This window comes from Rhagoletis zephyria, unplaced genomic scaffold (genome assembly GCF_001687245.7).
Source record: "Rhagoletis zephyria isolate East Lansing unplaced genomic scaffold, Rhagoletis_zephyria_1.1 Rzeph_scaffold_02180, whole genome shotgun sequence".
In the NCBI taxonomy this organism is placed as follows: Eukaryota; Metazoa; Arthropoda; class Insecta; order Diptera; family Tephritidae; genus Rhagoletis; species Rhagoletis zephyria.
Genome location: NW_016159264.1, coordinates 4912 through 17547, shown reverse-complemented (window position 1 = coordinate 17547; position 12636 = coordinate 4912). Strand labels below are relative to the sequence as shown.

At 34.8% G+C, this 12636-nt stretch overlaps 1 protein-coding gene across 1 annotated transcript; it reads right to left on the bottom strand.

The window, feature by feature from the left end:
- Window positions 1-207: 207 nt before the first annotated feature.
- LOC108366174 (ATP-dependent 6-phosphofructokinase-like) lies at window positions 208-11835 on the bottom strand. Its single transcript, XM_017620490.1, is given in 12 exon segments — window positions 208-733; window positions 1301-1523; window positions 1594-2213; window positions 2275-2438; window positions 2506-2600; window positions 2603-2774; window positions 2841-3029; window positions 4600-4708; window positions 8057-8211; window positions 8320-8477; window positions 8543-8726; window positions 11164-11835. Coding segments are annotated over 12 exon segments (2355 nt in total). The 5' UTR covers window positions 11311-11835; the 3' UTR covers window positions 208-594.
- Window positions 11836-12636: the final 801 nt, after the last annotated feature.

Genomic DNA, 12636 nt, shown 5'->3' with positions numbered 1-12636 from the left:
ATTTCATGTACAGCAAACTTAATCACAAAACATAATAATACAATGGAAGCCATAAACATGTGTACATACATATGTATGTATGTACATGGCATGCAGCTTTTAAAATAAATAAAAAATAAAAAAAAAAATACATAAAATTAGTAAAATAAATCCATCAAAGCAAAAGCGTATGAGCATTTACGTAAATCTACATGATTTTTTTTTTCATTCAATTTGCGCAAAATTTACAATTGGTGCCCAACGTTAGTTTGTGTAGAATTGTGCTAGAACCTGAGTTTCTGGTAACACCTTTCAACGAATATATGTATGTATTTACGCATGTATGTATTTAATGATATGATAACATGTAATAATAATTTAAATCATAGAAGCGAATCACTTTGCAAATCCAGCAAAGTAAAAATATGAATTTATGTGCGTTTAATATTTACTTTTGTGTTTATTTGTTCATGAATATGTTACTCCAATTTTCACGCATTCTGTAGCTTTTAACTTAATGCAACTGGCGTGTTTTTTTGTTACGAGTAGCGAACACTTTTGAGTGTTTAGTCACTTGCTACTACTATACTGGTTTCCTAGTGTAGCTGTCAATGCCTAAGCTACCGCATCGGTAGCACACTCCTCCTCGACTGTAATGTACATACCCTCCTCTTCGTAAGCGGAATCGTGTTTAGCCAGGATTCTCAATAGGGGACGTAATTTGAGCCACCACTGCGACTTGGGGATGCGTTGTCTATGTAAAAGTAGAAAAAAAAAATATTTTTAAATGATTTTCTTATAAATCGAAAATCTGTATGAAACTGTTAATTTATAGAGCTTTTTAAAACTATTTTATTTTTTTATGAATAAGTCCATTAGTTTAAAAAAACAATTCAAATGATAATCCTTACGCCTATTTTCTAGAGCAGTGTAGTATTGCTTAAAATGCCAAAAAAAACAAAATTTTCATTCACTTAAAACACGTTAATTTCTGAGTAGAAAGATTTTTCCACGTGTGCCGGTTCTCCGTTTCGTAATGACCATGAAAATAATTGTGGTCTTAGGTTGCTCGAGCCAAACGGCAAGCTCAGCATCCTCCTACCTAGCCCCCAGGGACTCTGGATCTCAACTGAGTAACGAAACTCTTCCAGCTCCACTTCAATTCCTAACCCGCAGTGCTTGGTACCTCATACCGCCTGCTCCGCGGATCATATCAGGGTAGTCAGGTGCAATTCTTGACTTGGCTGGTGCCACTTTAGAACATAGCCTCGGCCGCACTCGCATATTTGGGCTGAAATTTACATTTTTCAACTCTACTCACTCAAAGTTGGTTTCGGCAATCAAATCTGCTAGAGGTGTGAAACGGTACTGACGACGCACAATACCGAGTAAACAAGCTGAATCGCTGCTTTCACAACGCACAGTGCCATCTGGTTTGGTGTTGCTCTTAATTTGTTCATTCAGCCAGTCAACGCACTTGGCAGCCATCTTGGTGCCCATATTACGATCGAAAGGCGTTGGTGAGCCACCCTGCTGCATGTGACCTACACAGTAACAAAGAAGGACCCATTTGTATTTCATAAATAGAACGCGTAATTCAAACATTTCATTTACCCAAAATATTCATACGGCACGAGAATAGACCCTTGCCCTCTTCCGAGTACAAACGGTGTATAAAATCAGTGTTATAGTTTTCAGAAGCCTTCTCATTGCGCAATATCAAACCACGTTGGACACCTTCGGCCATCTTCGAGGCCATATGGTAGACATCTTGTTGCAGATCTTTAATGGAGAATTTCTCCTCGTAGATGTATGCAGCATCAGCGCCACCAGCCAAGCCAGCCAAAGTGGCTAGATAACCACAATAGCCACCCATTGTCTCAATGACGAAGACACGACGTTTTGTGCCCTGTGCCGATTGGCGTATACGATCGCAAATCTCTGTAATCTCATTGAGACCGGTATCGCATCCGAGTGAGAATTCAGTACCAGGAACATTATTCGAGATAGTTGATGGTATAACCACCATTGGGATACAGAATTCAGGATAGTTGGGACGCTGATCGGAGATCTGACCGCAAGCGTGGTAGGCCTCAAAGCCACCAATAACAAGTAAGCCTTGGATTTTGAACTCCTTGAGGCGTGCGGCAATCTCCTTGAATTTGCCCTCGGGCAGTGTACGCTTAGTGCCGAGGAAAGCACCACCTTGACCAACCCAACCAGTTACATCTGACCTAAAAGTGTTCATGGTTTTAATGCTGAAACAATGCGCAAACTGAGATTTGAACTACTTACCAACCCATCTCCTTGATATTGCCAGCAATCAGACCTTCAATGCCGTCATGCACGCCAAAAACAGTGTCACCACGGTAAATGCAGTTGCGCACAAAGCTACGCACGGCAGCATTCATACCACAAGCGGGTGCGCCAATATGCATGACAGCCATGCGAAAACCCTCCTTAAAGAAACAGAAAAAGTTAAAAAAAAAAAACCATTAATATATTCACCCAACAATTGTTGCTCACCTTTGCGTTTTCGATCGATTCCTTTGGCGGCTTCAGACGCGTCAACATTTTGTAAGTTTCCAGATTGCGTTCGAAGGAGCGTCCACGCAATTTACGGCCAATTCCCAATTCTTCTCCGCCATCGCCTGGGCGACTTCTTTGGTACGTTCAACGCACTCCATCAACGGTACACGCACCGCCTGATTGCCATCCAACGAGACGACACATGGCACTGAGTCAGGTGTGGCTTCCATAAGAGCCAACGTAGCCTCAGCACCCATGCGGCAACCCTAAGCGAGAAAGGTTCTATTCATTATAGAAATGTCGACATTCTTTTTATTGAAAAAACTACGCACCAAAACACGGTCAAAAGCACTGGGATTACCACCACGTTGCACATGACCGAGCACAGTGATGCGAGTGTCCTGCTGCAGCTTGTCGACGACCACTTTCTTGACATCCTCGGCAGTAATGGGGTGGCCCTCACGATCGATGGCACCCTCGGCGACGATAATAATGTTCAAGCGTTGACCAGCATTACGCTCCTGATTGTTTGGAAATTAAAGCGATAGGGTTTGGATGTTTGAAGAAAAATTTGCAATTAGTGGACGCAAGTAGTAGTAAAATTCAACAAAAATGATTATGAAACGTTTACGAATACATTTAGGATGAATATTGGAGCTACTAAGTTCCCCCACTTTGTCGATTTATATAATTCATGATATGTACAATTGTAGGTTTTTTTTCATAAATATTCCTTTTTCCTAAAGTTAGAAATTTTATAACGCTAACTTATTTTTTTTTGTTTTGAATCACATAAAGCAAATCTTAAAATTGCATGTGGGTCACTCCGTGTTTAGTTTCTATAAATACTCTATTAATAAATATATAAATTGCAACGAGTTTAAAACTTCGATATTGATTTTATTTCTTTAAATATTTCTGGAAAAAATGTTTAAGACTTAACACTCGCACATACATATGAATGTATGTATACATAAATCGACAAATGGAATAGTGAGAAAATATGTACATTTATCAAAATTTAGTTTTAAACAAAAAAAAACGGGTTAATTAATGAGCGATATGTATTTATTATTTTAGCAATAATTGATGAACAAATAACAAAAAAATACAACTACAACTATTAAGCGTGATGTTGGCGAAAGTTACCATTCAATTGCTTTTTAATGAATCGAACTAAGCCTATGGATTTGTGATGACAAAAAAAAAATTTGATGGATATGTACAGTGAATAGTCGTTGTACAACGAATGGCACTAGAGTGATGTAAGAAATCAAAAAAAACGCGAAAGCGAATGTAGAATTATTTATGTATGTATGTATGCACACTTAATTTTTTGTTTAATTTTTGTTTTTTTTTTTGTGGGGTGAATTTGCTTATTCGATTAATAATTTAGAATTTTTTATTCTTCACAAATTTATTAGGCCTTTATGTATGTATGAATATCCTACCAAAAACAAAGCAATATAAAAACAAACGTAATCTAGTCCACGCACCAAATAAACACAAATACCTTTACGACAAAAGTTTTTTTAGCGGTCACAATATGTGTACTTACATATGTATATGTTTAGTAAAAAAAAAATATATATATATTAGAAACGCGGGAGGAAGATTACGCTAAATAGGAAAAAGTGCTTAAGTCTTGATTCGTCAACATGCAGCAATATCTGATAAATTCGTACTGTTTCTAGTAAAAATATTTAGTTTTCAGAAGTATAATTTCACTCTAGCGAAACAGAGACAAAATGATTCAATTCATTTCATAGTAAATCTTAATACAAACGTTAAATCGGGTTTTGTCGCGTTTCAGGTTGACCTAAACACGTTTTCCTTTATTCATCAAATGTTTAAAAATATTATATTAAGAACAAGCTGTTGTTATTATTGTTTAATACATTACAATGTTTGTCCCAAAACAAAAAAAAATTGTATGCAGCTTTTCCAGCTTATGCACCAGCCAAACCCCTTAGCAAGCAAAAGAGAAGTAATTTTTACAAAAGCTTATAAACAATTACTAACAAATAACCGCAAAACCATAAGTCAAAACAATTATGAATTAAGCTTTCCAAATTGAAACTGCACTCTGACCTGCAGTATTTTTTTGCACAATTTTTCCGGCCAGTTAACTGGGACCGGCTCCTCGGGTATAAATATGAAATCAGCCTCGCTAGCTAAAGCCGCCGAAATGGCTAAATAACTAAATAGAATTATAAAAACAAATGATAAAATATTTTAACAAAACAAATGCAAATAATACGTAATAATATTAGATACATTGTACAGTGTAGTAACCATAAGTGATATTAAGAATTAAGCGCATATAACAATTAAAAGTTTTTCCGTTTGTAATAAAAAATTTAAGTACTGAGATTCTTCACACTTGCCTGGTTATCAGGTTATGTGTTTATATGGCTATATTTTTTATTCAGTTTACAACAATAAAATACACTACACAATAATAATTTTTAACCAGATAACCTGATAACCAGGCAAGTGTGAACAATTCTTGCTTTCAACTTAAACTTTCACTATACAAAAATTTAAGTTAAGTATATAAAATTATCTTTTACGGCGTTGTGAGCTATGAAATGAAGGGGTTAGTATCAAAAGGATCTAAGTAGGTCTGACACTCTTTTGAGATAATTAAGGTTAAAGTTGATTACTTATTGTAAATTCTGGGTAAATGCATTTGAAATGATTCTTGCCCGACCAATAGATGGCACTGCAATGTCCGAAATGACTTGGATCTCTTTGTCACCAAATCAACACTATATTTAACTATACAAATATGGGTATAACTTGCATTTTCAAAAAATGTCACTTAGACCCTTATGATTCTAACCCCTTCAAATTAAAAAAAAAAAAAACATTAACTGAAAATGTCCGATCGTTTAAGGAGAAATAACCATAGACAAACAAGGATGGGAAACAGGTAAAAAGGAATATGGGAAAACAACAATAACAGGATTGCAGGTAGGAAAATTTGCGGGGCTTCAAAAAAACGTTCTTAAATATTTTTGGGCTATAAACAATATTTTTTTTTTTTTTTTTTGTAATACAAGCTGCTCTGTACGGGACTCCTTGGTGCGTGCTGCAGCGGGGGTGAGGAAGTGCAAAGGGGGTGTGTAGGTAAAAGTGCAATGTTAAATCAAACAAGAAATAATATATGTATTTATTATAAACTGATAAGAAATTCAAACTCCCGCCAATCAACGTTCGAAAATCCTCAAATAGCTATCAAAAGCAGAATATTACACACGGTAAGAAATAACATAATGAATCAAGGAAAAATAGGCATCCAGTGCAAATGATTGCAATGTGTGCAATAAAAACCATGAGTGTTTCAATGAATGAAAACGTCGGCGTTTAATTAAGTAGAGGAAATAAAATAAAGGGAATATTATGAGCACAGGGAAGTCAGCATAAGCATAGCCCCTCCTTCGCTTAGGTAAACACATACGTACATACATACGTAATAAAAATGAATATTTCTTTAAGTGGGAATACTTCTGCGGTGAAAAAGGCGTGCGCCAAGCTTGTAAAAATTGTTAAAACTGGTCACTTTTAAATCAATCGACTGAGTACTCTGAAGCCGTCCTTTGAATATTTTAGAGTATGTATTTCTAACGTGACCACTGCAAAAATTTGTTAATTTGGACATTTCCGAAATTTGAATTTCGAAAAGAAATCGGTCTGCTTGACCTGTTAGGCAAAGGATGCATTCTTTTTTTTAAAATTGTTCAATACCATATTGTTCAATTACCAACTGCGAAGAAGGTGCATTAAAAAATAAAATAATTCTTCTCAAATTTGTAAGAATTTCGTTCTTCGTGTTTGCAAAAGCGGCTACTTTAGAAAACAAAAAAATCTAGATGATGAATACCAGCGTTCTAAGTACATATGTATGTTTGTATGTATATACATATACATATGTATATATGCAACACGTATGCGCATACTTTTACACATCTATACATATCGTGCTTTACCTTAATACAGAAAGGCCCTATGTACAATGCTTGTGTCTTTACAGAGTTTTTACAATACTTTATAAATGAATTCGGAATTTCTTGAAAATCCTGGGTAGTAATTTTTACATTCTATTAGGCCTTTATTGAAAATCTACCGACCTTTGTACAAAGCTGAATTTCGGAAGAAAATGAGTTAGGGCATTTCTGTATTAAGCTAAAGAAATGTTTATATGTATGTATGTATCTATGCATGCATGTGTATATACAAACTTTGCTACTCCATTAAAATGTTTATTTCAATTTTTCTATATATTTTTTTTTTCTTGCCTGCGACAATTGCTGACATAATCTTTCGGGCCAATTTGCTCTTGGGGGATTTTCAGGTATGAAAATATAATCAGCCTCGCTGGAAAGACCGGCTACAAGTGCCAAATAGCTGTAAAAAGAAAGATTCACGCACCATGACAAACGACAACAAACAGTAACCATAACAAATGCGGATCCTAGAGTGAATTTGCTCCCGTCGCTTTACTTTGATAGCATTTGCTAAGTACATAATGTAGCATTTTGCGTTTTTAAAATATCTATGTTTTACCTTTTCTTGCTCTAATTTGTTCCCTAAAAATACACTATACCCAATAACAGAGCGCAATGCCTCAATGTAGTTTCGATATACTATGTATTTTCTTGAACAGTACAGCTTATTTGTTATTAATTCGTTATTCAATCAAGACATAAACTCGGGTTTTTTAGACAACATAAATGTACTTATGTATATGTATGTAAGTATGTACATATGTATGTTTACTTATGTACTTAAGTATGTAGTAGTTATTTGTCACTTGTAACAATTTATAGCCAATTAAGTTCCAATCGTATTCAGAGAGAAAAGTATTAATGTATGTGTGTATGTACTAGAGGATGGTCGTGTGCAACTAACACTACATTTCAATGCTCTCATATTGACTCGGACCAAAGCGCGTCGGATCAGCATTCCAAGCCAACAAACAAAAGAAGCATTAAGCTAAATTAAAACTAATTTTTGTTTGAAGCTCTACAATAAAATATTACTATAGAATCGTAGTATTTGAAGTTGTTCATAACCATATACGTTTGTGGCCATGCTGAACCAATTGGCGCGCTAAAATTTTTAAATAGACAACTCAAAATGGGCAACAATACACTGGCTGCGAAAAATATTAATCTAAAATGTAAAATGGTTATGTGAAAAAGTCTTATTTGGCTTGCCTGTATAAGCTTATTGCATAGACGTTCGGGCCAGTCGAACGGTGGTGGCGATTCAGGACAAAATACATAATCAGCTTCGGAAATAATACCAGTAACTACAGGCAAATAACTGCATTTAGAAGGAAATCGTAAATTAAGGGCAGTCAGTTAATGGTGATAAGAAATTTTAGTTAAATATATCCATCCAAGAATTTTTTTCTTTTTCGATTCTCGCCAATTGGTGGTGGGAGCTTTTACTTTAAGCATGTTAGGCTTTGCACTTTTTTGTTATTTCAATTGTATTTAATATTTTTTAAACATGATAAACAAGTCTTACTACAACTTACCCACAATGACGACCCATCACCTCCATAATGAATGTACGTTGATGAGAATAGGCAGTACTAACAATAGCATCTATAGCCTCAATGATGCGGTGCAAAGCTGAATCGGTACCAATGGTCATGTCAGTGCCGCAAAAATCATTATCAATGGAGCCCACCTAAGAAAGGAAAATTTAGAATTAAATTATGTTACGAAATGAACCCAAAAAAAAAAAAATAGCGAGGCACTTACATTATCTCTTTTTTAATTGACAAAATGAACTCACCATGCCTACAATATGCAAGACGTCGAACTTTTTACGTTGCTCAGGTGTTATTTTTTTCGACTCTAGCAGCTCGTCCAACAAGCCAGACCATTCCGTACGGAACAAATTCGCACCAGTAAGTGAACCATCACCACCGATCACAACTAGGTTGGAGACGCCTTTTCAAACGAGACGATAATAAATTGAAACGGAAGAGTTCAAAGGAACGTAACTTTTCGCGTACCCTTTTGAATAAGATTGTATGCAGCCTTTAGGCGACCAGCGCGTTCACGGAATTCTGCACAACGAGCCGAGCCAATCACTGTGCCACCGCGATGAATGATCGATGACACCGATGCCCAGTTTGCTTCGACGATGTTTTCGCCACCGTCAACCATACCCTGGTAGCCTTCTCGAATGAAATAGGCCTAGAAACATGTAAGAGTAATAACATTATTAAATGTAAATGTGTACAAATATATTGGATATGGGTTAAATAATTGTTTCATCGTTTTACATCTTGTATGTGGGTCATTTCCAAACAAAGTGCTATTTTTTGTCCCCCCTTTTTAAATTGTTGTATGGCGGTAAAAACAAATAATTAAATTGCAAATGTCTCTTTATTGCTTATGGAGTTTCTAAACTTATTTATTATTTTAGCTTACTTTTGTAAAAGTGACATTCTGCAAAATATTTTACAAAAAAATGCAAAAAAAAATAAAAATTTTTGAAGAGCCTGAGAGAGTTTCGTATTCTGCACAAATTTTCACGCCAGTAAATGATTTCAGAGGATAAATTTATCAGTCTTAAACAAAATATATATATAATAAAAATACCTGCTATTTACATTTTTTTTTTGGAAATGACCACTTTGGAAACAAAACTATATAATAAAAATATGGAAAGCATACCCTTTTCTATAACGTTTCAATTTTATAACTTAAAATAGAATTATGTATGTACATATGTATATAGTTAGGTTCATAAATAAACATTTGTGAAAGAAAAAATTCTATTTTAATCTTATCATTATATATTTATGTATGTTTGTATACATAATACATAAAGCGACATACTAAACATCTCAAAGTTTAAAAACGCGTCAGTTGCTGTAAAAGATAAAGAAGAAAATTTCTAGATAAGATTTTAAACTTTGCCTACATAACCTACTACAATTTAAAAAATTTACCTGCAAAAATGTAAGATTATCTACTTTAATATTTTTAGGGAATACTTGTGATTCACTTTGTGCCGAATTTCCAATACGTAGTTAAACTATGGTTAACCTAATCACTATCTAACTATTTAGTTTAACTATCACTAGATATTCACTAGACATCTCATGTAATTATACAACATTAAAAAATCATTACCCCTGGTCAGGGGTTAACTACGCACTGTGAATTCGTTGTTTTTAGGGGTAAATTAATTAAATCGCGAATCCACATTTGCTTTACTTTAAATATTCGGCTTATTTCGGCATAACTTGAATGTTTGGAGTTCGGAATGGAAAATGTTCAAATCAATCAATAAATATGAATGTAAGTATATACATGTGTATATACATATATATATTCAAATACCAAAATCTTAAGAACTTTTTAAAGTCAAAGTAATTTTAATACTATTAAAAGACTGATTGAATCTAAATATTAAAAGCTATTAAAAGTAATTAGCGTTTTTTTATGGCAACAAAGGTCATCAATCCTATCGGCTATGACTAATTTAACGAATGCCAAAATTTCCAGACAAAAAAAATATTTGCAGACTCATTTGATTTAAAATTTTCCACGCATCACAGAAATGATGATAAGATACAACATCAAAACAGAAAATATAATAATATAATACATATTAATTTTAAACGAAAAAAGTATAAGGAATCACGATCCATGAAAACGAATGATGACGCTCTTAGTTTGAGTCGTCGACGACATTTAATTTCTTATATTAAGGTACATATTTACATAAATCATATCTTTCCGTAAACAATACTTTTTCAATTTCACTTTTATCTAAGGCCATAGCGAGTCGATTAGCCAAATGTAAATTATCGTTACGTAGGCAGACAGATCACTTGATGGCAATGCGTCGCCATTGCACGAGCGAAGAGAAATTCGTGTGCAACACAGCAAAATTAAATTAGATAAAACTTGCATACATACATACATATGTACGTACAGACATATCCTACACCTTCTTCAGAAGAAACGCAACTCAAAAATCAGATCAGGAAATATAACTGCTGTGGATAGTGCAGATTCAAAGCAATTAATAGATAAACTGATACAACTGTTGCTTTCTAATTAGAGAATACAATCATGATGCAGAAAAAAAAATATATTTACAAAAATGGAGATAAACGCTAAGAATTGATTTATGCACAAAAACAACAAAACATTTTTTTTTGAGTTGTGCCTCTTTTGAAGAAGGTGTGCGATATGTACATACATTCATAGTTATGTTTGAATGTGCATATGTGCATATAGTGTGTAAATACATGGATATGTACATACAGACATGTAAAATTTTGTACATACGTAGGTATATATGTATATAGATATAAGTAGTACAGGTAAAACTTTTTCGCAAGTTTTTATGTACACATACATAACTAAACAATTTCTATAAATAAATCCAATGCCACGGTTATGCACTCATGCTCATGCATAATGCCGCGGAGCAAATTCCGAGTACATGTTATGTATACTTATATGTAATACAAAATACAAATTACTTTATCAAAAGTGGTACTTAATCAAAAGAGCCGACGACCGATAAGCGCGCGATTCTAGCGCACGCCCACAGGCCGTTCGTCTAGCCTATTTTCACGGCAATTCACCTAAAACCAATATGAGTAAATACCTTGCATCCCAAGTAGATGGCCATACGTACGCATGCACGCACTGCAGCGTTCATGCCCTGCGAGTCGCCACCGCTGGTGAAGACAGCAAGACCCTTGCCCTTATGGGAGCCACGCTCAATGAAACGTTGCCTTAACTCGTTTGGCATTTTTACACTTTTTACTCCGCGTTAAAGGTGTATATCAATAAACAATGAAGTAACAAATTCCCTTGATGACACGCACAATAGTATCTAATTTTATTAAGCGGGTTTCACTTGGTGTTTTTTGAACTATTTTTCAATCTCAACGGTCTATTTATTTCACTTTAAATTAGCTATACGGGGTCGAGACATGAGAATGCTCCTCAACTGATAGTACTCTCTAGCACCGTTTGCAGTCACCGCTTTATCAATCGTTTGGATGCACCGATGTGTATAGCACGTATGCGGGCTTGTGACTTTTAGCACGCACTGGAGCTTCTGCACTTTGAGTCAGCACGGCAATTATGAAAATTTATCCAAAATTCGCGAAATTTTAACGGAGTAAAAAGGCAAAATACTTTTTTTTGGATGTCCGCTCAACAGCAGCCAAGGTGACACACTTTGACGTTTCAAGGTGACCTTTATCGATTGAAGCAGCGCTGACAATTCTGTATAGGGTAGACAAGACGAATGTGGCTAAAACAACAATTTTAAGAATAAAGTGGAAATTTTGTAGAAAAAATGAAGTAAATATGTGGAAACGTTTATGTGTCTTCGTGCTGGATTTATTAAGATCAATTGGATGTATTTTCTACGAAAATACCTGATTAAATATAAGTCTAGCGAATATTTCGTGTGCTTAGATGATAGCGATAAGTGCCGAAAGCTACTCATTTACCCTATGTGTATTTGACAATCAGCTGGCACTCAGCTGCTTGCACGCTACCTCACACTGTGCCGGTCAATTTGGTTAAACCAAAAATCTCGATAGTGCCCATTAATTCATATAAAATGTATTTATTTATATAAAAATTGCAATTTATGCTTCATTTGCAAACTTAGCCATAATAAAAGTTCAAATATCCATATGCACGTTTTGCATAATGTAAATAGGTTTCATAAATATTTCACGACGGGTAAATTTTAAATAGAGCAGCAACATTGTAACTTCCGACGGACTCTTCTCTTCCGGCCTAAAATACCCTGCCGAGAATACAAGAATGTAACTGGATATGCTAGGTAATTGTACTGCAACCGGGTTTTGGACAAATATGTTTATTGGAGTACATGCATCCGATTTTTTTTCAAATCTCTGAATATGCGATCACTGAACAACCGTGCGAAAATAAATTTTACCACAACAAAATCAATATATTCTCGAAACCAAGAGCAAAAACAGTGAGACAGGTTCTGCAACTACTTTCGAGTGAATTTCAACCCATCCCAATTTGAATTAAAAGCAAGTTTGATTGAAATTCACTCGGAAGAGAATTGCAAAACCCGCTTGAGTAA